The sequence below is a fragment of the Eschscholzia californica genome, unplaced genomic scaffold (assembly GCF_041429995.1).
Source record: "Eschscholzia californica isolate CP2 unplaced genomic scaffold, dmEscCali1.0.p SCAF_1, whole genome shotgun sequence".
NCBI lineage: Eukaryota > Viridiplantae > Streptophyta > Magnoliopsida > Ranunculales > Papaveraceae > Eschscholzia > Eschscholzia californica.
The window spans coordinates 26,910,384-26,936,892 of record NW_028238198.1 but is presented as its reverse complement, the minus strand read 5'-3'; the positions used below and the strand labels follow the sequence as shown (position 1 = coordinate 26,936,892).

The window sequence follows — 26,509 nt, the reverse complement described above, 5'->3', positions numbered from 1 at the left end:
TTAATCAAAATACCATAAATCAAACAGAAGATTTAGCTTAATATTAGATATCATTTGATTAAATCGCGTGTGCCGCCTAAAGATGCGCAATTCACTAAAATAGTCCTCTAAATACGACCAACTTCTAAAGTAGCCCCTTAAACTACAATTTCGTCAATTCAAGTTTTTGATTTTTTTTCTCTCCTTTTAACATTTCTTTACAATCAATTCCTTTCCCCCATATCTTTAACACTCATTAGAAAACACCTCGTAACTTGTTGATTGACCATCAAGAGTCTAATCATTTTTTCTCTCTTCTTTCTCACTCTTTCTCTCCGCACTCCCAACTCTCTCTTCCTCGGGTGAATGCTAGAGGAAACCATATTTTCTTTGTCAGATGATGGTGAGAGGAGAGGAGAGAAAAGGGGAGAGAGAGAAAGGAGATAAGAGAAAACATGAAGAAAAGAGAAAAGGCAAACTTGCTAGAATATAACATGTCGACGAGATGAGTGATAGATGCAGTAACAAGAAAAATAATTTAGTTACAAACAAGGGCGAAAAAGAGGGTAAAAGAAGAATTACAGAATCGTAATTTAGGGGGTTATTGTGGAAATTTGTCATCTTTACATGCCATTTAGACAAGTTCTTCATCTTTTTGGACCAAAAATGACAAAGTAACATTTGGTTAGCCAAAACAAAATGACAATCTCAATTTGGCATGTTAGGCCCTGCAGTTATCCTCAAATTTATGTCTGATTGAAAATTGGCGCCATTTTGTTGAGAAGAATCCAAAAGGCAAGAATCAGATGGCAGAGTCATGGAGTGCGTGCCAGCAGCCGCGTCCTTCGAAACGATATTTGTTTCAGACGTGGCTGCCCCACAACATCACCTGCACACCTGGGCTACCTCTATCACATGACATTTCATCTTGTGTCACCTAACAACACAATCTCCCAAATAAACCATTCAAACACAAATCTAGGGTTTAGTATATTAGTATTTTAAATTGCACTTGCTTTCCTTTTTCCTATATTTCAAATCCAATTCTCAATGACTATAGTAAAATATTATTTCAACAAAAAAAAAAGAAGAAAATGACTATATATTATCAATTTTTACACCTAAAGAATAATCTTATATAGGTGGTAGATAAGTCAAAAACTTGGAAGCAAAATTTCCCGATTGTAATAATAAATTGATTAGTTAATTTTAGATATACGTGTATTGTTAGACTTCGTGCAAAATATTTTTAATCTTTTACTTATTAAATCTTCTAAAAGACTCTGGTCTTGAGAATTTGTAATCCAAAAAGTTGCAAAATTGTTCTCTCATTAAAAGAAATGAGGATTTGGTAACTCATCTCCATTTTATATCGATTGGGTTCCAATTAATAACTGTAAAGTTATCGTGATATCAAAGTTAGGTTCACATCCTATAAACTGAAAAGTCACACGTGTTCCACATTACCTGAAATAAAAAACACGCACAAACTAAGAAGAACTAAACTTGAAAGAATATGTGGGGAATCCTCCGTAGAAAAATGGTGATTTAGTGAAGAAGAATATCATATTTTGATCATCCCCTCCCATGCCAATCGGTTTTGAATTAGATGATCACAAATTTATCAACTAGCTTTTATCCGTCTATTGTCCAAATCACATTCAATTCTCATAATTCCATAAGATACATTATTATACAACTATAGCGCATGTGCTTTCATTTTCCTTTTACCTCGTCATGTAAAATCATTCCTCTTTCGACAAAAAAAAAAGTAAAATCATTCCTATCTTTAAACAAAAAAAAAAAGTACAATCATTCAATTCCAAAGGAAAAAAAATAGTAAAATTATTTTAAGCTTTCTTCTTAATTTGCCATTCATATTCATATTTGAATAAAAAAGGAAGAAGGCTGGCTTGGCTATAAAGAGAGATTCCCGGGTTGAATTGTAGCGCGGGAACGGCGGGCCCAAAGAAAACGTGGTTCCCGGTTTTACCTATAAAAGGGGTTTCTAAATACATTTTCAACGTTAAAAAAGTGAGATATTATTAGTCCTCAAATTAACATAACTGGGTAAAATCGTCTTTTCACATCTCAGTGGGCGGAAGAGAATTATATATTATATATATATATATATATATATATATATATATATATATATATTTGAGAGAGAGAGAGGAGAAAGAGAGAAGAGAGGAAAGAGTCGTGGAGGCTCGTCTCCTGTGATGCGTGTAAGGTGTGGCAGAAAATGGCAAGATCCTGTTGGAAGTTTTCTAAATGGCGGATCTCACTTATGAAAAGCCCTAATTTCTTTAGAAACCACACGGTTTCCTTGCTTTCTAACATCAAAATCCTACCAATTTAGATCTTCAGGTTCATATATCTAACAATCTTTTACAATTGCTTTCTCTTAATCTTTCCTTGTCATGATTGTGTAATTTTAAACATACATTGTTTTTTGTTCATGAGATTTCTGTGTTTCTTTCTTCTTGATCTTGATTCACGTTCTGAAAGTCTGTTTCAATCTGGTTAGGAAATTTCATTTTTTTTTCCTTCTGGTTTTGAATTTCTTTTTGTTTGACTAGTTATTTTCGAGTCTTTGATCTTCATTTATTGGTTAAAATTTTGCAGTTTCTGAAGTTTTGAGAACAAATCAGAGATGGCGGAAATGCCAAAATTGTTGTATATTGTTGTCATTGATGGCGATGAAGATAAAGAAGGGAATGGAAGTGAATCGTTTCGATACACTAGGTCAGTTTTGCAAAGCGCTCTGCAACTCATGGGATGCAAAGCTCGACATGCCTTCAAGGTAATATTTTTCCGTTAATCATTTCGTATCATTATTGTGGTATTCTTCTTAGTCGAAGTTGTAGTTAGGTTTACCCATCTTCTTTTGGAATATTTTTTTAAAGACATTATTGTGGTATTCTTTATGATTTGCTTTTTTTTTTTTAAATCTTAATTGCTTGTTTATGCATTCATGCATTTAAATTAGAGTTTCTCGCTTCAAAATTTGATGTTTGATGAAATCAACAGTTAATTAGAAATATCCTTTACAAGTAACAACATGTTGATAGTGTGAGATGTTGGGAAATAAGCCATTCCTAATTGGTGATAAGTGTAGTTGAAGATTTCTTTAATGCAGAAGTACCAGGATCTTCCGATGCAATGGTGAATAATTACACCACAAACACAAAGCTAGTAAAGAATAATGGCACACAAGGTTTATAGAGTTTCACAACAAGTTTTACGTCCTCTTTGAGTTGCACTAAGCTAATCCACTACGAGTACGAAGTTACAGAATAACAAAACTTTCTTGATATCACACTCTCTTTTATAAAGGAGATCCTTGAGGATGGGATGACAAACTTGTGATGAAGGAGGCTATTTGTAGCCCTCAATCCATCCGCAAGAGAAAATAACTTTAAATACTTGACCCATAAAGTCTTTACCCACTTTACTTTCATTAAGTAAGGTATGTTTTGTTTGACTCTTTTTTTGCTTCCATTAAAAAACAAGGCGATGGTCTTGCTTGACTCTTAAAACCCAATGATACATATCCTTTTTTTTTTAAAATTTAAAGCAAGTCCCTCACGTAAGAGTAGACATCATTAAATGCTTCGCCCAAAGAGTCTTCACCCACCTTACTTCCATTAAGTATGGGTTTGTTTGACTTTTTGCTTCGATCACAAGACAAAGGGATGACCTTGCTTGACTTTCAAGGGCCTATGATAAGTATCCTTTTTGAATTCCAATGAAGTTTTTTTAATGGACTAAGATATGACAATTTCCCTCTTGGAGTCGATGTGTTGACACAAGATTCTTCGTTCAAAGGTCCAACAAAAATGTTAACCAAAGGGGTCACAATTAAAAAACTGAAGCCTTGCAAGTGGCGCTCTCTGTCTGAGAGATGGATAGCTGCATTACAAAGATCGTGTTAGCACCAACAAATCTGAGCTGAAGGATTAGTATTCTACAACTTAAGGTTACGGGATCAATTGACCCCAAGTGGGAAATTGTTATATGTTGGATTCAATGAAGGGACTTGCTTGAAATTCAAGACAACTATGATACATAGCCTTTTCGAACTTCAGGCAACACCATCCCTTGTTTTGTATGATGGAAAAAAAAGCTAAACCATATCTTAGTTAATGGAAGTAAGGTGGGTGGGCCAAACGTTTAATGCTCTCTTCTCTTATAGGGGGTCCTTTGAAGGGACTTGCTTGAAATTAAAAAAAGGCTATGTATCTTAGGCCTTCTGAAAGTTAAGCAAGGCCCTCCCATTGTGCTCTCATGGAAGCAAAACATTAAGCAAACTTAAACCTTAATTAATGGTAAGGTGGGTAATTTTTGGGCCAAGCAGTTAATGCTTCATTCTTACGGATAGAATGAGGGTTATAAATAGCTTCCTCCCTTCACAAAGTTCATTACCCATCCTCAATATATCCTTTGTATTGGTGAGAGTAAGGCATTTTATGAGATTAGCTTGGTGCGGCTCAAAGAGGGCGTAGGACTTGCTCCGAACCTCGATAAATTTAACGTGGCTTACTTTCTCAACATGAGGTGATAGAAAAACGGAACCAAAAAATTGTCTATTTTGGTATTTTATTTTGAGAAAATTTAAGAAATCACAAATAGAATGGATGTGATTTTAATGTTGGTGGCAAACCTCATAGTTGCATTAATGGGCAATCAAAATAAAAATCATTTCATGTTCTACTTGGATTTTAATACGGCACCATCTCGTGACCGTGGAGGTCATTAACCGAAGAACCAGTTATGTTCATTAATTACAAATCCCAGATTTGAAGGTGTTATAATGGATTGACATTACATATTTGGATGATCTTAAAATATCTTTCTGGGTTAGACAATGGTTTGACATTGTAACATTAGATTCTTTACTCCCTCTAATGCAGTAGTACCGCATAAATTTTTTCTTATTTATTTTTTTATTTAGTCTTTTAAAGTTTCTAATGAGTCCTTTGTCTGGCCAGATTAGCCGAAGGGTTTTCGAGGTGATGAAAAGGAAATTCTCGAACGATGTTTTGCCTCCTGCGGAATCGGAAGTTTCAGGATTTGACGTTTCAGAAAAAAATGCCGAAAAAGAAAACGCTAGTCGTGCCGGGACTGAAGGTGACACTATCGGCCAAACAAATTTGAACAAGGAGGACAGTAAACCATTTGAGTTGTACAAACGACGAACAACTATCGTTGTTAGAAGAGATATATTCTTCGACGTTGTTTGTGATGCTCTTTCAGAATACAAGTACGTAGGTGCCAATCAGAGGGCTGACCTGGTTCTAGCATGCAGGTATAACATATATTGTCCTAAAAAAATTTTGGGATATCGGACTTTATTAAGCTGTAGTGCCTATTAAATTTACTTGATTTGGTATGCGAATAAACTTTATTCATCTTAATTTACACTTGGTCTCCAAAAATGTTGCAATCGCCAGTTTATACTCGCTAAGTTACTTAGATTTGTTTGGTCAACGTCATTATTTTGCTTTCCTCAACTATCTCTAGTCTTGCGTACGTATTCTTAACACATTGAGTTTTTCATTTTATTTTTCTGCTTTCTTATCCTCCTTGAACTTGGAGATAACCAGTTAGATAGCCTTAAATATTGTGAGAAGTTTATTTCGTTAAATTACTTATTCTCTGGAGCACCAATACACAGCAATGCATAAAGAGTTGTCACTGTAGCAAGCAAGAGTATGTGGTATTGTTGAATCAGGCATCTTTCGCTCAAAGTCTGAATCATTTAGTGCTGTATACAATTTTTTTTACAAGTAGCTAGTCCAATCTTGTATACAGTTTGGATATTAACTTGTACGAATCCTTCGGTGTTACTTTTAGGAAGCGGTTAAAGGAATGCTTCTTCCGCATCCAGGACTGTACCATTTATCCTTTTATATGCATAATCTGTTTAGCTATTATCTAAAAAGACAAGAATTTAATAAGGATCGAAGTCAAAGAACTTGTCCATTTTAAGTGTCATCATTATTTAAAATATTACTAATTCTGTTTTTGTTGTTTATGTAACTTTAATTATTTTTATGTTCTAGAATTCGAGAAAGGAAGGAATCTGTTACTGTGCTATTATGTGGTACAAGCGGCTGTGGCAAGTCTACTTTGTCTGCCCTGCTGGTATGTCAATTCTCTCTTATCTAAGGTAAATGTGTTCTTGTCGGGGTCTAAGTTCTTCGGTTTAGTCTATGATGTTGCATTAGCTGAAATCCTTCAGATACTTGACATATGTTCTACAAATTTATCTTGTGTTTAGTGTTGGAACACAAAGCCTTGCATATATCTTGCATATCATTTTCAGTTTTATTTTACTATTCTTATACTGAAATTTTCACCTTAAATTTTTATTCACTTTTCAGGGAAGCAGATTGGGGATCACAACTGTAATTTCTACTGACTCGATTCGGCACATGATGAGGAGCTTCGTGGATGAAAAGGAGAATCCTCTACTATGGGCTTCAACCTATCATGCTGGGGAATTTTTGGATCCTACAGCTGTTGCAGAAGCCAAAGCTAAAAAGAAGGCTAAAAAGTTAGCTCGAGTTTCTAAATCACTCCCAAGGAATGAATCATCTGAAGGACCTCTACACGGAAAATTGAATACGGGAGTGTCAGATACACAGGCCTGTGCTAGTGAATTGATTGGCTCAAAACAGATGGCTGTTGAGGGGTATAAAGCGCAGAGTGAGATGGTTATTGACAGCCTTGATCGGCTAATCACTGCATGGGAGGAGCGGAAAGAGTCGGTAGTAGTGGAAGGTGTTCACTTGAGCCTCAATTTTGTGGTAAGAAATCTATATAGAACACTTCTCTCATTTTTTTCTTTATTTTCTTTGTTTCTCCCTTCTATTGGTTTACAAGTACTTCCAATATGATTAAATGACTACTTTACCTGTTGAAATAGATCCCAAATATTGAGGTGGTTTGAGTTTGGGGTTTAGGATTTAGGGTGATTCTCTGTCCATTTGTTACATTATCTCATTTATGAGATTTCACTTGTCTAGAAATAATTCCGTGAAATAGAAGAATCATTTAGGAGATCTGGGACTTGTCTAGGACTCATTCTGAAATAGGCGAATGTGTCTCATTAGGAGTTTGGAGACTTGTCGAGGAATAAGTCTGTTATAAACGAGGAATAACAAAATATTTTAAGCAATAAATATTTCAACTAACATAACCTCATAAGTCATATCTTTAGGATCTAATTTTATATTCTGTGGCAGATGGGACTGATGAAGAAACATCCATCGATCATCCCATTCATGATTTATATCACAAACGAAGATAAACACATGGAACGATTTGCAGTTCGTGCAAAGTACATGACATTAGATCCAGCAAAGAACAAATACGTGAAGTATATACGTAATATTAGAACCATTCAAGAATTCCTATGCAAGAGAGCAGATAAGCACTTAGTCCCAAAAATAAACAATACAAACGTCGATAAAAGTGTGGCAGCAATCCATGCCACTGTCTTTAGTTGTTTACGCAGGAGAGAAGCTGGGGAATCTCTCTTTGATCCTTCCACAAACACGGTTTCCGTAATAGATGAAGAATACAGACACCAATGTGCTGCTAATTCACTGAGCTCTAAAGGAATGTTTCAACTTATCCAGAGAAAAGGGTCGTCTAGGCATCTAATGGCTCTTTTGAATACTGATGGCTCTGTTGCTAAGGCTTGGCCTGTTGAATCAAATGACAATGGGAAACCGATTTCTGGTCATGGTAGTGAGAAGGGTATAGGAAATCCGATGTATGGACCTTTACAGATTGGAAAGGCAGAGCCAGTCAATCTTCAGTTTGGGAACTTCGGAATTAGTGCGTTTCCCGATGACACGTGCGCCAGTCATGTTGGTAGCTGTGATGAGTCTAGAGCTGATGGAACTGATACTGCGAGTAGACACTACTCTTCTTGCTGTAGCTCGCCAAGAATAATGTCAGATGGAGCCGCCAAGGAGGTATAAAACATTACTTTTTTGGCTATTCTTATATAGATTAGTTGTACAGATATACATAATCTCAGGATCCTATTGATCATAGTACACGACATATATATTGCTCATATTGTCATTGGTTAACGGATACCTTGTGGTTCAGATTTTGTTTTTGGAATGAGGCCCACACAGAAGGCCTCAACATTCCAAAGTTATGGCATCTTCACCTGTAGTTAAGGGTTTAGACAGGCCTAAGGATGTGGGACAAATTGTGGTCTCCCACGAGTGGGGCCCTTACCTGTTAATCCATTTTTACACGATTCTCCATTTTGTTGGCATATATCAGCCTGTATGGGTGAAAATACGTAACAAAGGACCAATTTTTAACTTGTTCATTTAATTTTATTGTTGTTTGTACTATTCCAGCTCAAAGAGGAACTATCGGTATCTGGTAGCGAAGAAGAGGCTGATGATCCTCTGGAAGCAGATAGCGACGATCTCACTGACTTAGATGATGAAAATTTTCAGGAAGAGGTAAGATATCTATTTCAGGCTATAGTGCTCTAAAGACTCCTCGAAATCGTAAGTCGAACTATAGTAACACGATTTGTTTTATCTACCAGATGGAAGGCTCAGTAGATGAAGAATCAACAAAGTCCGACGAGGAATATGATGATCTTGCAATGCGAGATGGACAGGACAATGGATACTGGTCAGATGATGAGAGAGAATTCAGCAAAGTAGTTCCAGTCCTTGGAGATGATTCATCAATCCTCGACAACAATGAAGATCTAAACGGCGAAAAATACAAAAAGAATCTCAATATTTTCCTGGAAAACAACATGGGTACACTTTCCGAACCATTATGCTCCTATTCCTCTACACTTGTGGGGAAGAAACAAGAGAGCATTCCATTAGGAAGCAGCAGTATCAGAACGAGAAGACGTTCTCTCAGTATTCCAGCAATGGGGAAACGCGGTATTGTCCTCAACGACCCTATCCTTTCTGGAGCACCCGAGAGGTAACTCACTATGGTGGTGGTGTTTTTTTCATCGTCTGTGTCTGACTTGTCTGAATCTGAATCATCTAAATCGAATAGACCCACCAAACGAGTCAGAAATCTCGAGTCTGACAAAAATAAACAGTCTGAAACTGGACTCTAGTCAATTCAGACCTCTGGTCAGATTGCAGATTTGATCGAAAAAAAACTACCTAACTCTGATGTTTCTGTGACCCTTTGAAGTTTGAGGTATTTAGGTAGAGTTTTCCATTTTGCCTCTATCTGTTGTAGTGTTTTGTTGTAGTTTGTGAACTTGTATGTGTTTGTTACTGAGGGTTTGATGAATCTCATTATCGGTTTCCTTTGTTGTAGTTATTGGTACATTTTGTTATCGACAAATTCGATATTATAATATAAGAACATCTAGTATGAGATATTACAACAACGAAATCAAAAGCAATAATCTTCCAGTGCTATTAAGAAATAAGAATTCTAGGTCCAACAAGAAAATGAAAAATAAAATGCCCTTTAAAAAAATCTTTGCAACTAACCAACACCTATTTTTCTTCTACTTGAGCATTGTCTGAGTTTTTTAGGTGAAGTTTTGGATGATCTTAGAGACGCTGGATGATCTTAGAGACGGCAGAAATAGTTCCGAAGGTTGATGATATAACTCCTACTACCATAATCAAAACACAAACTGACCCCTGACAAGAAAATATAAAGATTTTGTTTATGGAAACAATCAAGTAGGAAATGGTTAATGTGAGTACTGGAATGACAGTTGAAATAAGCATACCTGAAACCATGTTATTTTACCCCTCAAAATGCTCAGGAAACAAGCACAAGGAAGGATCAAAGTCTGAAATTAAAATATTATGTAAATTCAGAAACCCATAGCATTACAAATTAAATGAGAAGATTGGAATCTGGATAAGTAGATTAGTAAGAAAACTTACAATAAGCATTGTTAGTAAAGATCCAATGAAAGCCAATACCAGACCTAAAGATGATAAAAGTTCAGACAGGTAGAAACCTTGGTTAGACTTCAAACTCGTATTTGGTTAGTATTCAGATGAGAAATTTTGCGTTGACCGCCTTATCTTACCGAGCTAGCTGACCATATCATATGAAAGCTAATCGGTATGAATGCGTTAGCTGCAACGACATGAATTTAGGGGGAAAACAGCTCTGTAAAGGTTATACTAGACAATGTCCTTTTCGGTAAAGCCATTTTCTTTTTATAATGTCGACTCGAATTGACAGTTCGGAAAAGCTATTCAGACAAGTCAAATGAACGAGTAAAAACGTTATGATGTTTAACTCGGGCCAATATTGATTTCGAGTCAAATTTTGTTTTGTATTTTAGAAGTTTGACGCTATTAGTATAAATGTTCGAGGATGATATATGACTTACCGAAGAAAGGGATACTGAGGCCAACGAACAAGGTAGAGAACACCAACGCGGTTCTGATTAGGATCGAGTACATGGGATTCTTCATATGGTTCGATGGAATCAACTCCTCGATACACAGAGCTATCGGAGACATGGTTATAGCATATGTAAAATCCAGTTAAGGAGGCTCATAAACACATAATATTCAGGTATTATCGGTTCCGTTAGGTCTATAATGTTAAATGATAATTTTCCGCGAAAAGGATATCTGGTAAGTGGGTTAACCACCTGTAGAAGAAAAAGAATCCAAGTTAGACCTTCAACTTCCCATCCTAGTGTGAGTACTTTAACTATTCTAATCCGATTTTACACGAAAAAATTAATAAGATTTCGTTGTCGTTCGTAGAAGAAAAGTTCAAAGATGAAAGAATATATCGATGTTAAGTAACGTACCGTAGTCCATACAGCAATCTTGGAAGCAACCAAATCTTGAGGCATGTTTAGAGTAAACTGTGACAAAGTTGCCTCTCCAAACATATAATATCCCATTACAGCTACAGCAGCATTCATCAAAGTCACAATAATAAAACTACAAGAAAGTTTGGAGCTCATTAGGGTTTGCTGACAGAAATGAAAGTAATTATCAAGTCACAACTAAACTTAAGGCGAGTTGGTTAAACTTTAGCGGTGTTTGTTTTGCCTTTTCTTCTGCTTATTTTGATCTGATTCGTCCGAGTCTAACTTGCATGAATTTGTTTGTCTAGTTTGACTTGTTTTGATTAGGGTCACGATAGTTATTTCAGATTACTTCAGACAATGGGCTCATAATGCTGACTTATTTACGTCTAACAATTGGACACAATTAGTCTGAGTCAGACATTCAAACGAGCCAAGTGCAGGAGTAAAATCTGACTCAAGTCAGTCCAGATATTGAGTGAATCTCAGATTTCAATTTGTAAAAAAAAACATTGATTACCTGGTTAAGAGGACAGAAGGGTATTGGTTAGGTTTGGCCATTGAAGTGTAAATGTTTGGGAATACAGCATGTCCTGAATAACAATAACCATAGAGACCAATAGCGACTGGAAGACTTCCGAGGTTAAGAGGAGTTCCTTTGCTATGGACTCCGACTTGATCTACCACTCCAACCCAAAATAAGCAACCAACAGCCAATACAGATGCAATGACTCCTCCAGCTGAAATGAAACAACACATGGGTAGGAACTCAGAGGCCTTCCACCAGTACTACAGCTTTGGTGCTGCCGTATGGTGATCTATATAGTTAGAGGCTATGTCACATGATATATTTATCTCAAAACATTGTTTGCTGACTTAACATCCTGATATCAACTTCCACACAGTGTGCTTATCGGACAATGTGGAAAAAATTATGGTTCCTAATCGCCAATAAGAATTATGACGGAATACTCACCTGAGAGGTAACTTAAGAGGCTGAGGTCCCGGAGCCAGACTGTAGGAAGAATAGCAAGGGTGGTGATTATTGTGAAAAGATGGTGAGAGCTAAGCAAGTAACCTCCTATGCTCAAATGTGCATTTGGGAATAAGGATGACAAGTTATCCCCCTCCAGAATTATGTATTCCACACAGCAAGCCTGCAATAACAATTGATAACGAAACTTAAATATGAGTTACCAAGGGAATTAGTCCTATAGGCAACCCCTGTTGGGTATATTCGTATAGGACGCTACAAGAGTCAATGATGACTTCAAAATCCAGGCTCTTTAGTTTGTTTATTGGGCCGGAGTCTAGGTTCCGTCTAGTGAAGTGAGCCACACCCACTTAGGTGCCTCACAGGGAAGAGTGTCTATAGCCATTTTAGGGTGTCTATAGAATATCCCTCATTCGAATTTAGCCAATGCTGATTTAGTTGAGCTAGTTGTACTTACGTATAGTTCCGCGTATAAGATAATCTGCAATCACAAACGAAAAGATTAGAGACGTTCATCTCAATAATTGGTGTGTTATTTGTTACTTTTGTATATAGTAAAATGAGTGATATTGACTTCAAATTTAAATAGTTTAAAGCAAGTCATACACAAATGTGGTTATTCTTCCTGTCATTCTTTTTCTGTTACGTACGCTTTGAGGTTTCTATGTTGTTTCAGTATAATTGCATTGAATTAAGCAAATTGAAAACCCTTACACTAAACGTTAAATCTTAAACCCTAATAGTAGTTATGAACAAGACTTAACAGAAATTCCTTTGAAGGAAAAAACTTACAGAAATGGCGAGGCGACCGACGGTACCGAAAGCAGCCTGTCCAATGTCTGGGTACGTCTCGAGGCCGGGTTCGCTGTCCAAGCAATATCGCAAGAGAATACCAGTGTACCAAGACAGGACAGAAAATACTAACAGTATTAATAGTCCGGCCCATCCGCCTTCTTTCACTGCATATGGGATTGAAAGAATTCCAATTCCACATAACACATTTATCCCTGCAACTCAAGTTCACATCGAAAATGTTACTAATTCTATACTCAATTTATGATTACTGCAATTGGTCAAAAACTAAAAAAAAAAAAATCGCATGGAAATGAAGAGTAGAAAAGGATTGGAAGAATAACTTTTGAATTTTATTGACTTTTTTACAATTGTAGTAGTCCAAGTGTTTCGATTGCCCAATGCGAAGTTAGAATTGGGGCTTTTTAGTGCACGAAAAATAAAAATACTCAATGGTGTTTAAAGAAAGATTTCAACTTCTTCACCACTTTAATGATATCCATATACTATTATTAGAAGGTTTGGTGTCAAAGTTTAAACTGGTTTTATTAGACAATATGAGAGCTACAAAAATTTAATCTGGGACTGTTGGGTTGAATTTATAAAGATAGAAAAGAGTGTGTCATGAAAGTTTGATTGCGCCACTAATAAGTCCTAGAGACTTATCACCAGCCCCATTTACACCATTGTAAGCATGTGTGTGCAAGGTGATGCAAATAGACAACTAAACCATCTTAACTCGAACATCATATCATTCATCAAGGGTTGGAGTTGAGCAGTCTCTAGCTCTAAATTCAAGAACTTGACGACAAGAATAGAGAGATATGTGGAACTAAGCCATTAGGTTACTGGAGTTAGCTCAAAACCTTTAAATTTTTTACAAATTAGAACTCTAAGGTAAAACCTAACGAGGGACGTTGTGTTTGGAGGGCCAGCGTGGGAGCATGAGCCGCACCCACAACCACACGCTACTGTGAGGGCTCTTAATAGTGTTGGAACTCAAAGCAACCGCTTTGGGTCTAGACCAGCCTTTGGTAGTAATGTAGGTGGTTAACCATACCGCAACATAACCATTTACACTAATTCTCTTATTTTAGTATAATTTAGTGTTTGATCCTCATTTTAGTATAATTTAGTCTTTGCATATTCACAAGAATCTAGGACTTATGAAGTGTTTAAGTCCATTTAACCACATTTAGTTTAGTACAATATTATTTCGCAACTAAACAAAGTAATATCGAACAAAAAAGTTATATCTCAAGCACAATCATGAAACATGATATCAATGTATAAAGATAATGTTTAAATCAAAATCCCAAAATTAGTGTACAAGTAGTATTCCTTAGGCACGAGAACCATTTAGTCGAAACGATCCTAAGAATGTACAAAGATATATAATACTCAAAAAATTAGAAAATTTGACCTTTCAGATTTGACGTAGGGCTTTATGTCTGTTTCATGTTGTTCGGTTTGAGACCTCTTTCATTATTGGTTTAATTTAGGCGGTTATCGTGTTTATCACATCTTTATGATGTATCAATGTCTTGTAACGACTAACGTAGATCGTAGTCGATTTATCAAAAAAAAAATCTGACGAGACAGATATTGGAATTTGGACGTATAAACGTCTAGATATTTTTTATGTTGACAGTAAATATGGAATGTTAGACTGAACAAAGTTCACAATCTAAATATCCAAAACTGATTTCATGGCAAGAAATAGAAGACGGATCACTGTCAAACGGGGGCCCTTAGAGAATGGGTACTGAACAAACAATGCAACCAGTAGTTGATGTTAAGGAACAAACTAACACACTTGGAACAAATAGACAAAAGCAGAAAGTGGGAGTCTCTCTCTAACTTTCACTGTGTACCTTTTAGATAGTACGAAAGTCCAGATAGAAAAGTTGACCTTTGAACTACTAGCTCAGTCATCTGTTTTGATGGGACTAGTGTTCGTGGGAATAGTTTATCATAGACAAATCGTAATCTTATAACTAAGGATGTAATATATTTGACATCCTAGAGTATAGTTTGAAGTTGAATGTCCACAAACTTAATATAGTCAAATTTAGTTTCTTCCAATATTATTATAGGGTAGTGGAAACATATTCCACTTATCTATCTTGACTCCTTTGGACTTTGAGTCCATATCAACAAATATTGACAATGGGAATTCAAGACATTTTGAGTCTATTGTGGAATAAATAACTTTGTACGAAAAAGCGAGCTAAAGAACAAATTGAGGATAAAAAGCGGTTTTTATTGATTAAATGTTTACAAGTTTACATGAGCAGAAATTTATAAAAATATGAATACATAAATTTGTTGGCGTTACTCCTACATTGGTTGTGGGAGAGGTGGTGGCCACTCATAAGTGTGAGGAAAAGTCTCACCTCTATTATTACCTTTTGAGGTGCGATAGGACCAAGAGGGCAAATAAGGCCTACGGATCACACCCGCAAATGGTTTTAGAGCCTAGATTTACCAAAGTCCTTCAACTCCGTTGTAGAGGACTCGATCATCTTCCAGTCATATGTGTGAAGGAAAGTTGTTTGTGTTAGTCCCACAGTGGTAGTGGGAGGAGATGGTAGTCAATAAGTGTGAAGGAGAGTAATTGAAGGAAAGTCTCACCGCTTCGGCGATAGTTTTGGTTGAGATAAACCCCAAGACTACTTGGAGCCTAGTAAGGCCCATTGACCACACCCTACCAAGTTTACATAATTGGAAACCCTAGAATTAAAAAGGTAATTCTAAGTTGATTTTAATATTCTTTAATAAAAAAAAAAGTTGATTTTAATATTGGCCCCTTCTATGTGACTCTGGGTTCCCATGGTTATTTAAATAATCCCCGCAAGTTGGAGTTGGGAAATCGAGTTAAGTCCAACTTGAAAATCAACAGTCGAAACTAGTTAACCAAGTGGTTTGGTAAAAATGTTAGCTACCTGATCAGCGGAACGAGTATTAGTTGTCTGTATAAGACCACTTTCTAGTTTCTCACGAACAAGATAACAATAGAGTTCAATGTTCTCCTCCGTGAAAAACTAGAATGACAGTGATATGGATGGTGGCGTGATTGTCACATTAACCCTGAAAAGTTTCTAAAATCGAAATTCAGAAGGGTCAAAACAGATATCTCAACCATTGTAGCTTGGGTGTAAAAAAAGCAAGAGCGCGATACATCGCTAGAAAAGAAGATTATGAAATAGTTGGTTGTTTCTTGAATTTACAAGACAACGATTTTTTTTTGAACGATTTGAATTAATAATGAAGGAGACAAAAGAAAACACAGTAGGCGGGGAAGCGGGCCGGACACTCCCCGGTAACCACACCGGTGGGCACCAAAAACATAACAAGCCAACCTCACCCGGCCGAGGAAGGCGCCTACAGGACAAACCTCAAAAGCCCACCGGGGCAACACCTAAACAAAACAAAAAACTACTACTACTACTACTCACATCCACGCCTCCCACAGGGGACCTTAACCACCGACCACCCCCACCCTCTCATCCAACCCAAAATCCTGACTCAGCCAGAGAGACTGCACGAAGCCCCTAGTCCCCCTTCCAAAACCCCGCCCCCTCTGCTGATGCACTCAAACCCGATCTGGATATTTTTCATCATCCTCCGTGTTCTTTCCTTCCTTCTCCTTTGGAGGATATCTAAGGGGCTTCTGTTTCATGGGGGTTGCTAGGTTCTATTCTAGAAGCTTGAGTTCCCTAGTGTGCCCCGCCAATCTCTTCTTCTTGATTCTCGATCTCATGGCGTCTGAGGATTCAAACTCCGTGACCCGATCTGTGGTCGCAGAGAGGCCAAAAATTGTAGAGGCTTCGCTAAGATTGATTCTCCATGATCCGCATGAACCACCTTTTTCCCTTTATCTATCGTAGTCGAGAAGGGCCCAACCGACCAATCCAGTTCCTTCATCTTGTCTCCCAAATCATCCTTTACTAACCCCGAAGCCTCCTCAACATTGTTGTGTACCCGGGTTGGGGTTTCCAGAGATAGCTCACTCGAGACTATGGGGTTCGGGATGCCTATAGATGCCAGGCTCAGACATCTCTCATCTACCGCCTTTTTAAAACCTTTTGCCTTGTGGATTGCTTGCTTAAGGAGCTCTGACCCGACATTTATTTTGGCCCATTTGACCGACATTTCCATAAGCACCCTCACCGCCGATAACACCTCCTCAGTCTGGGGTACTTCCTTAACTGAATTATGGATACCCTTGCTCGATTCCACCTTCTCACCCGCAATTTCCTTCCCTTTACTTATCTGTCCCGCTTCCTCTGCCCCTCCGCCTGGCGCATACCGTTTTTGCGATTCCTCCCTATCATACAACTTTACTCCCCTTCTGATTCCCTCAGTCTGTAAATAATGTCTTTTTTCCTGCTAACTGAGCCTACCGATTGACCGTAACTTGGGCTGGAGCTCAAGCTGCTGGCGTTGAAAGAGTCATTTGTCCTTCGGAGGATCGAAAAAGAGTTCCTAGGCATGCGCACTGGAACTCTGGTAGGAGGGTATAGTTCCTGCCAAACTTTAGATTCTGTATCTGAAAGGGACTCAACCTCCGAGTATACTAAGAAAGTTACTCCGTCTATAACAAGTTCCTGGTTAACCGGATTGCTTTGTTCTTCTCGCGGAGGACTGTTACCGAAGCGTACCAAAGATTATTCAGCTTGGAGGTATCTTCATGGATGGCAAGAATAGTTCCGACTCCTTCTACCAATGCCGCGAAAATTTGTTCTGACCAAAGATGAAAAGGAAGGCCAAAAAATTTAACAGCAAACACACTCGCTCTCTGTACTATTTCATTGCATGAAGGCACCCAGTTTCGAACAAAGAGAGTAGCATCAGCTTCGTCGATCATTATTGCCTCCAGTTCCCGCAGATGTTCTGTGTTCAGAGAGGTGCGTAGAATAGCTTCCTCCAGACGAAACGGAAGAATGTCGAACTCGGGAGACCCAAAAACGCTGTGAAGCACCCTCCTGACCCCCGCCCAGTCATCCACCGGCGAATGTAATTCCAAAACGAGAGTATCTTCCCACAAAATCCCTCCGTTCCCTGAAACTGCCATAGCGATTGGGCGCCGAGAAGGAAAGAGAAAAGAGTGAGGACAATGGAGAAGAGGGAATTGACTTTTACAAGACAACGATCTCCCACCAAATATTGTGAAGTAGCCAGTGGTTGATCTTGTGTGACGGAGAAACTAGCCCAATCAAAGTCAATAAAACCCAAAAGTGCTAGGGAACTAGAGAATGAGAAGAGAATCCATGAGGGAGGGTACCCCTTAAGTGTTGTGGAATTCTAATTGATATAATTACTAAAAATGTGATATGGTCGCATAAAAGCAACATAGAGAAGTTGATCAATTATGTGGAATTCTAATTGATATAATTTACTGAAAATGTGATATGGTCGCATAAAAGCAACATAGAGAAGTTGACCAATTAGACGACAAAATAAAGTCGGATCATCTAAAAGTATACCATCAATAGACAACAACTTTAAACATTGTTCATAGGAAGTGAACTCATTTTGACTTCAAGAAGGCCAGGGTCATGAAGAATATCCAATATACGTTCTTTGACAAAGAAAAATAGTAAATACCTTGGGGAGTCTAAAAGCCCCTAGTCCAAGAAAATATTAAAGTCGTCTAAAATTTTAAGTGAAAAACATTTTTGTTGGACGTTGTTTAAGGGAAAGAATTGCTTGTCGTTATCGCTAGTGATGGTAACGTCATCCACATAAACAAGAATTTAGACAACACCAAATCACTGAAAAAACAAAAATGAGAAAGATTAGATGAAGACTGAATGACGCCTTCGATTCTTGAACTAAAAAAAAATAAAAATCGGCAAACTATTACCGAGAAGCTTATTTCAAACCATACAAGGATTTGTTCAAGCAATAAACTCTAACGTCACCTTTCTACTAAAACTACAAGGGATTGTTATAGAAACATCCTCATCCAAGTTACCTTGGACGAAGTATTGCCATCTAAGGGCAACTCCAATGTGGGGCTCGGGCTCCCAATTTTGGGAGCCCTTGAATTGGGGGGCCCCGGAACTTTTCTCGATTCCAACGTCGGGCTCCCAACCGGGGATCCCAAATCAAAATAATATACGTGTGCGAAGTACGTGTGCGAAATTTTGATTTTAAATTTCGACTATAAATTATTAGATTTCGATTATGAATTAAAATGTGATATTATTCCGTCGAGATAAAAACAAAAAGATAAACACAAAAAAAATAAAATTAGAAAAAAAAATACTTAAAAAAGAAGTACTTAAAATAATAACAAAATAAAAAAAAATCAATTTAAAAAAAAATTAAAAAGAATAAAACATAGTGGGGTGGATTCCCTTTTTAGGGAATCCACCCCAAATGTGACCGTTGGGACACCCCAACGGTCACATTAGGGGCTGGGAGCCCCCCCAGCCCCACCGGGAGCCCAGCCCTGGAGCTCCCGGGTTGGAGTTATGGGGCTGGGGCTCCCAAATTTGAATTTGGGAGCCCCATCCCCTATACATTGGAGTTGCTCTAAATAATGCAAGGACCAAGGACTAGGCTTTGGTAGAAGCAAGAGACTACAAGACCCAAGAACTCATTTGACAACTAGGGCATATGCGTCATGATAATGGATGCTTCCAACGAGAGTGGAGCCCTTGACAATGAGTCGTGCTTTGTGACATTCAGTTGAACCATCTGACCCACGTACAACAATTAGGCTTCCTTCCAAAAGGCAATGGTTCAGGGACCGCGTATTATTGCGTTGAGGTTTTTTTTTTCTTTTGCCGTGGCATCACGTATTACCAACTAGATCATATATAATGGTGTATCATTTCTTTCGTAGGGATAACCAACAAAGACGGTCGGTTTTTAACTTGTTGTCAAATTTATTTTTACAGTGGACTTTATGAGCAAAAATACTAACATCTAGAAGTTCAAGTAGTTCGGTGGGGTAATTTCCTGTATATTCTTTACTGATACAAAAGATAAAACAATTGAAACAAAAAAAAAAATCTATTGAACTTTAGTCCTACAATAAGTAATTATTATTATTATTATTATTATTTTTATTGGAATATAGTATATATTATGTTGTTTTTTTGCATAAATATTATATTGTTTTTTTTTATATAATAATGTTTTACTTTTTTTTTAGCATTAGTATTTTGACATAGTGAATATTATTTAGATATTTTTATAATTATTAGTATTAATATTATTATATTACATTGTTGTTACTATTGATAGTATTTTCTCTCATCTTTCACATTGGAATATTATGTTTATGATATTATTATCATTATTTTAGCCACAAAAGTTAGCAGAATTGTTTTAGTAAATCAAAACTTAGATGTTGAGTTAGGTGAAAATAACCCAAAACAAAATATGAACTGCCTAAGATTTGGATTAGATTGATAAATCATATTTTTTTTGGTTGAAGAAAATGATGGAAGTTATCAGACAAAAGAAACCCATAAGTTATAGTAGTAGTATTTTAGTACAAACTAATCAGACAAAAACAATTTAGTTTTTGGCTGAATACCCCCCGTTTATGCAACTAGTGGTGTTCATTCTAAATAGATAAAATGGATCTATGATCTAGAGAAGTTACATGACCATGTGTCCATGTGCCCTATGTGGACTGGGAAGACAACAAAAGTTATGTGATTATTGGAAGATAGACTTCAATCATGACTCATCTGTAACATAAGTTACCCATATCTCCATGTTGTATTTGTCGGGGTTTGTACGTTTCTGTCAATTATTCCCCACCGAATTGATTATAAATTCTCCTAAACCTTTTCTTAAATAAGCCCTAAAACTTGATTCTAGTCTCTACCTATTCATGTGCCAAAATGAGTAACATCCCAACATAATTTCTTGTGTTTTGTTTTTATTAGCTTCACTTTAAATCTACCTATACAATCACCCAAATTGCTTTTGATGGAGTTAAAATGTTGATGGTAAAACAGTATGTCCTACTGCGAGAATAGTCTTGCATGAGAGAAGAGTTATCTAGTAACCAAAAATATAATTTCTATGTCTACTCCACTCATTGTCAATTGTTTTTTAGTCGGATGATCACAAACTTAACACTATCACCATTCCGATCGAATTTTGGCAAATGTATGTTGCGAACAAAATGCAAAAGGGGAAAGTTAAACATTTCTTTTCAATGAATTATGTCAGGCCATATACTCCGACCGAAACTCAGTCAAGATAGTGGTTGGGCATAGGATTACTTTCTATGGTAAATAGGCTTGATACACAACATAATGTGTTTTTCGATTCACAAAAAAATTGACAAATTTGATGTCGAAATAACGTGTCAAGTTTCCGTTGAAAGTTTGACTAAATCTGGACCATAATTTTTATGAACCTTTCATCTTTTAGCGGTCAAGATTCAATAAAACTTTTAAAGAAAACTTGACAGATCATTTCGGAATCAAATTAGTCAATTTTTTTTTTTGTGAATCTAACATTACCTAGTTATTTTTTTGTTACGATAACTCTCAGTTGTTGGTAAAAATAGCGAGTAATTTCAACATGAGATAAATGTTAGGTTTTACGTACCGTTGAGTAGGGTTTGTCCATAAGAACATTGTCGACCAAGGGATACCTCATGGGAGACCTTAGATTGCTTGTGATCAGGGTCTATGTTCTTTAACGAAGACCTTCTGGAATGGGGTATAGGAGGAAGTAGAGAATGAGAACTGCGTTTGTGATCTTTTTGTTGATGATTGTCTGTTACTGATGGCAATAAAGGCTTAACCAAGTTGGAGAGTATTTCGGGTGTGTGTCTTCTTGTCAATGAAGACGAGAGAAAAGAGCTGCTCAATTTCGATACTGAAGGAGTTCCCAAAAACCCCATATTTGGAGAAGCCACACTACTATAAATGTCCATGGATTGCCTGAAGTAATTCATGGAAAAAAAAAATGTTAGATTTTCGTTTTGCACTATAATGGTAAGATATTTTCCAAAAATCGTCTAATCAACGTCCTTAATTATTAACATGAGAGTTAATTTTGTGGACATTCCAATCAAAACCAATCCGTAAATGGTACGTAAGGACAATCTATCGATCATATCCACTTATCTTATGATTAGGTCATCAGATCAATTCCTTCTTTAAGACTCAAATTCAAATCTCTATGAACCGAAAGTGGTTCGTTTTGATTTCAACAACTTGTTGCCGAAATCAGGACCAAAATCAATTGGCGTGTAAAAATTTGACACCTAAGCATGTGCCTTCTACATGATATAGCTTCCACTACTATACCAACACAACTTGGAATGACTTTCCCTCGTTTTTTTGGCCCTTATCCATTGAAAATGATTTGAAATATCTTTGTTGTTCACCATTTAAATTTTCAAAGTAGCAAAATATCCAAGATTTAAATGTCTTTCCTCAAAAAAGACTTCTAACAAAAGAATGAACATGATAACTTAAATATTTTTTTATCGTCTGAATCTGACTTATGGTAATCTAAATTATTTGAAATAAAGATACGGACATTCAATCTGAATCAAATCAATTTAAGTTTGGGCCTAGATTCCAAATCTTCCTACCATAAAATTAAACAAACAATAGTTAAGTTAATAATAAAAAAAAAAGGTATATTTCAAAATAAATATCAATCACCAAATTGGATAATTCAATCAGCAAACCATAAAGGCAGACGCGGTCATGAAGAAAGAGAGAGAGAGAAGTTACCTGTAACTCTGTGGCCAAGTAGTGTTGTAAGAGCTAGGTCTAGTAACACTGTTATTCCGATGACTTCCGACTGAAGAATTATCCTCCGATGAATCAGAATCATTTCCATCACCGACACCCTCTTTATCAGAAATCCTATCTTCTTCATCATCACTCTCAATGTAAAAGCTATGATCCGAAACAGAGTTCTTCATTTTCCTACTCAATCAAAATCTCTCTTCTGCAAAATTTGAAAGCAAGAAATTAATCCTCGTGAAGAAGTCGTATTGAATTACTTAAGAAAACCAAATGAATATCATAACTTCAAACAATCAATCAGTATATGTAGTAATCACTTATTAGATCTAATAAAATGAAGATGACTCTGAAATTAGAACTCAATAGTTTAAATTGAACTAAAACTAAATATTAGAAACAATTCAGTATGAAAAAGAAAACACAGATTTGAGATTAGAAACTCTTACTTACTTTTAAATCGGATGATTGAAGAACAGAGAGATCTGCGAATTGGAAACGTTAGAAGAAGAAATCTGGTTGAAGTTGAGAAGAAACTGAAATGTGGAAGTAGAATTGAGAATCAGAAAACTAAATTGGAATTTAGAATCCTGAGATTGATACAGAAAGAGTTTGAATCTCCCTAGCCACTTAGATAGAATGAATCAAAAAACTCGTAAAAGTGTAACCTCTGTTCTTTTTTCTTTCTGTGGTTCTTTTTTAGTTAAGAATTCTCACTCATTTATATAGGAGCCGAAGTGGCGAACCTCGGCCGTTCTTTGGGCCTTAGGGTGGTTTATACCTCCCCAAGCCCATATCGTACTGGTCCATAAATGGATTTGGCATATCCAGAATGACTGACTGAGTGGGCTTTTGGGTCGTTTATATCTTCCTAAGCCCACAATTTATCGGGTCATAAATGGGATTGTAGAACCAGTTGTAGTGCTTCAAGAGAGAGACTGAGAGACGAGTAGATTGACTGAATGAGTGAGAGAAAACTGTCAGAGAGAGTGGACCAGATAGACAACGCCTGTGTGGTGGTTCTTTTCATCCTTCCCTCACGGTATTACTTCACTATTGGTTACCCCAGACCACGAGTATTTAGCCTTGGAAGGTGGGCCTTTCCGGTTTACAGAAGATTCCACATGCCCCATGGTACTAGAGGCAGAGGGTAAGCTAGTGATGCATTTGGCTATTGGTTTATCGCCATCTAAGATGCAACACTCCACTTATTAAATTTCTGGCTCAGCTGTGCTGACTGGCTTTTGATTCCCGAATAACCATTCAAAGAGGGAAAAAACCTCTTTTTCTTGTCAAAAAGGAAGCAAAACAATCGTGTTATAACAACCTGCCTATTTCGTTTTAAACTCATGACAATGGTCTCCAACGTAACATAATGAGAGTTTACCGCTAAACTAGAAATACACGACCTCTTGCGATGTTTCCCAATAATAAAGAGGCATACGAAAAGGATAACACTTTTACCCTTTCCTGAGTTTCTTATTGCAATTTTCTGTTTTCGATTTTTTTTCGAATGTAGTCTGATCGATAAATAAGTACACTTAACATTTGTCCATTATAATGGTGACAACAATAATATATAGGTGACCAAATCCAACTTAATCCAGAGGAAGTTCACTTTGATTAGCAATGCCAAGAAAGCCTTCCTGGGGCAGTGATAAGGAATGTGACTTATGAACCAATGATGGTGGCTGTGACCTAAAATGGTTCCTTTAGAAGAACCACCACCTTAAACCCTTCTCTCTTCCAACTTCATCTCCCCTGCCACAACTTTTGTCTTCAAAGCTGCACAAAAGAAAACCTACTCCCACAATATCAACAACAATCTTATATTTCAAGCTACGAGAAGCGAGTGGTTCAGTACCTTACCGGGCTTAAAAATCGACAGAATAAGAACCATTTCTAGTTTTTTTTCATCTCTCTTCATAGGGTCGAAATGCTCAATACTCAACGGATATCAACCACCACTTGCTTTCTGTTGGCTATTAACCATGACAATTTCAAAGCCAGCCAGTTTTTCCTTCTTGATAGGAAGGTAAGATTACGAAGAAATTGTCTCAATCTTGTGGTAGAATCATCAAGGTTTCTCGGAATGAAGGCTACCAACAAGAGACGAGTAAACAATGTCGTCGGGTACTAGACCCACCTCCTTCATCTCATCATATAATTGAAAAGCTTCATCAGATCTCCCTTCCTTAGACAAGCCTAAAATCATTGCAGTATAAGTAACCACATTCGGAGACAAATTCCTCTCTGCCATTTCATGAAACAAATTCAACCCATCTTCTACCTTACCACTTATACAATTACCATGAATAAGTGAAGTATAAGTATACACGTCCGCCATTATCCTTTTCTTCTCCATAGCTTCTTTAAGCTCATGAGCTTCCTTCATTTTCTCACTCTTGCTATACCCATCTATCAAAGCATTATAAGTAACAACATTAGGCTTTATACCCTTCTTCTCCATATCGCGGAAAACCCTCTTGGCTTCTACGAGATTCCCTTCTTTACAATATATATCAATCAAAGTCGTAAAGCTTACAGTATTCGGAACCACACCCTTATCAACCATTGAGATCAATAACCTTTTAGCCTCGCTAGTTCGTTCCAACTTGGACAATCCACTGGCTAGTGTGGTATATGAAAACACATCAAGTTCAAGACCTTTCTTCTCCATTATAGCTTGCAATTTAAGAGCTTCATCGATCATCCCTTTTCTCGAATACCCGTCTATTAATGTATTAAATATCACTAAGTTTAAATCAATTCCTTTGCTTTGGATCTCATTCAGTAAAACTTGAACTCCATCCATTTGCCCAACTTTGCAGAGACCATTAATTAATGCCCCATAAGTGTGTTCATTTGGATTAAGACCTCTCTCAGTCATTTCATCAAACAAGTTAAATGCTCTTTTCGTATTACCTGATTTACAATTCCCATCTATAATTGATGTATAAACATGTATATCAGCTTCAATATCTCTCTCAAGCATTTCGGCAAACAGTTTCTCTGCTTCTTCAATCTTGCCTTCAGTTACAAATTTATCAATCAGAAGTGTATAAGTAGCAACATTTAGGGCTAAACCGTCCTTATGAATCAGTTTCATAATCTCATTGACCTCATCAAAATCCCGAATTTTGATATACCCATCAATTAGGGAATTATAAGTGATTATATTAGGTTTGATTCCTTTACTACGTAATTCCTCCATTAAATGTCTAGCTTTCTTCATATACCCTCTCACACTTAACAACCCAATAACAATGGTCATCGAATAAACTGAAACCCTAACCTCTGATTCGATCATTTTTCGAAAAAACTTAACAGCTAAGTCAATCTGATTAGATCTCTTAAGGGCAAGAAGACAAACAATGCAAGATCTTTCATCAATCTCTAAACCACTAGTTTTCATATAATCAAACGCGTTTAAGGATTCATCAAACATTCGATTATCCGAGTAAACCCTAAAAAGCATATCGAACAATTTAGTCGAAATTTTGGAATCCTTGGAATAATTTTCCACCAAAGAAGCAATTACTGAAATTGGGTACTTAAGATCTTTACGAACAACAACAGAATTAAGAAGATCCTTTGCCAATATGAACTTTCTGTCTTCGAATAATCTGATAATTAGGGTTATATAAGCTTGAAGATCATGCTTATAAGAAGATGAAATTGATTGATTTCTATTAAGAAAATTGAAGAAATCTAAGCAAGTTTGGGATTTGAGAAGTGGGTTAGAGAGAACAAGATGGGTAATGTTGGAATTGAGATTGTGGAGGAGGGAAGAGGTGGATTTGTAGCCTGAAGTAATTAGGGTTTTTGATATTTTGTCTGCAATTTCTTGGTTGGATTTGATAGAAGAACAAGTATTAGAAGTAAAAACTGTCTCTAGGGTTTTCAAAATTTTCTTATTCTGTTGTTGAATCGACATTACGAGGCAAAAATGAATAAGATTGAAGAATGAAAGGGTGTTCCTGAGGATATTCGACTTCCTCTGTTAAGGGAAAAAATGAGGTGTTCGATTTTGATTTTTTTTGCAGGAACAATTTTCGCGGGTAAATTAGGCCCATCCGAGAGACATGACAAAACAGTGAGAGTTCCAGTAAGCGGGCCGGTCCGGGCCGGGCAGGCAGCGCATGGGCAGAAATGCAGAATATGAGTCAAGTGAGGCGAGCA

At 36.9% G+C, this 26,509-nt stretch overlaps 3 protein-coding genes across 4 annotated transcripts; 1 reads left to right on the top strand and 2 right to left on the bottom strand.

Annotated features, from left to right (window-relative positions):
- Window positions 1-1,581: 1,581 nt before the first annotated feature.
- On the top strand, window positions 1,582-9,391 carry LOC147565614 (P-loop NTPase domain-containing protein LPA1 homolog 1-like). Of its 2 annotated transcripts, none has more exons than XM_086652090.1 (8): window positions 1,582-2,349; window positions 2,608-2,785; window positions 4,974-5,290; window positions 6,048-6,129; window positions 6,369-6,794; window positions 7,233-7,970; window positions 8,373-8,480; window positions 8,570-9,391. In XM_086652090.1, the coding sequence occupies exons 2-8, from the start codon at window positions 2,636-2,638 to the stop codon at window positions 8,969-8,971; spliced, it is 2,223 nt and encodes a 740-aa protein (XP_086508216.1). In that variant the 5' UTR covers window positions 1,582-2,349; window positions 2,608-2,635; the 3' UTR covers window positions 8,972-9,391. The 2 variants fall into 2 exon arrangements, with proteins under 2 accessions (XP_086508216.1, XP_086508217.1); XM_086652091.1 differs by having other exon boundaries at window positions 2,024-2,349; window positions 2,617-2,785.
- On the bottom strand, window positions 9,330-26,303 carry LOC147565612 (amino acid transporter AVT1C-like). The gene is made up of 14 exons (XM_086652093.1): window positions 24,197-26,303; window positions 22,781-23,615; window positions 22,313-22,532; window positions 21,171-21,508; window positions 12,585-12,799; window positions 12,250-12,273; window positions 11,775-11,955; window positions 11,319-11,538; window positions 10,796-10,931; window positions 10,611-10,630; window positions 10,364-10,509; window positions 9,906-9,949; window positions 9,746-9,808; window positions 9,330-9,653 (listed from the first exon to the last, which is right to left on the bottom strand). The coding sequence occupies exons 3-14, from the start codon at window positions 22,504-22,506 to the stop codon at window positions 9,561-9,563; spliced, it is 1,674 nt and encodes a 557-aa protein (XP_086508219.1). The 5' UTR covers window positions 22,507-22,532; window positions 22,781-23,615; window positions 24,197-26,303; the 3' UTR covers window positions 9,330-9,560.
- On the bottom strand, window positions 23,784-26,264 carry LOC147565613 (Pentatricopeptide repeat (PPR-like) superfamily protein). The gene has a single exon (XM_086652092.1). It carries the CDS (start codon window positions 26,262-26,264, stop codon window positions 24,405-24,407), a length of 1,860 nt encoding a protein of 619 aa, XP_086508218.1. The 3' UTR covers window positions 23,784-24,404.
- Window positions 26,304-26,509: the final 206 nt, after the last annotated feature.

Excerpts from the sequence above, each read along its gene's own strand:
- LOC147565614 (XM_086652090.1), top strand. The coding sequence starts at position 2,636 with ATGGCGGAAATGCCAAAATTGTTGTATATTGTTGTCATTGATGGCGAT. Across the intron at positions 7,971-8,372 it reads CAGATGGAGCCGCCAAGGAG|CTCAAAGAGGAACTATCGGT; the intron begins GTATAAAACATT and ends GTACTATTCCAG. Across the intron at positions 8,481-8,569 it reads ATGAAAATTTTCAGGAAGAG|ATGGAAGGCTCAGTAGATGA; the intron begins GTAAGATATCTA and ends TTTATCTACCAG.
- LOC147565612 (XM_086652093.1), bottom strand. The coding sequence starts at position 22,506 with ATGAAGAACTCTGTTTCGGATCATAGCTTTTACATTGAGAGTGATGAT. Across the intron at positions 10,932-11,318 it reads CCTTCTGTCCTCTTAACCAG|TTTTATTATTGTGACTTTGA; the intron begins GTAATCAATGTT and ends ACTTTCTTGTAG. Across the intron at positions 9,654-9,745 it reads GTAAAATAACATGGTTTCAG|GGGTCAGTTTGTGTTTTGAT; the intron begins GTATGCTTATTT and ends TTTTCTTGTCAG.
- LOC147565613 (XM_086652092.1), bottom strand. The coding sequence starts at position 26,264 with ATGTCGATTCAACAACAGAATAAGAAAATTTTGAAAACCCTAGAGACA.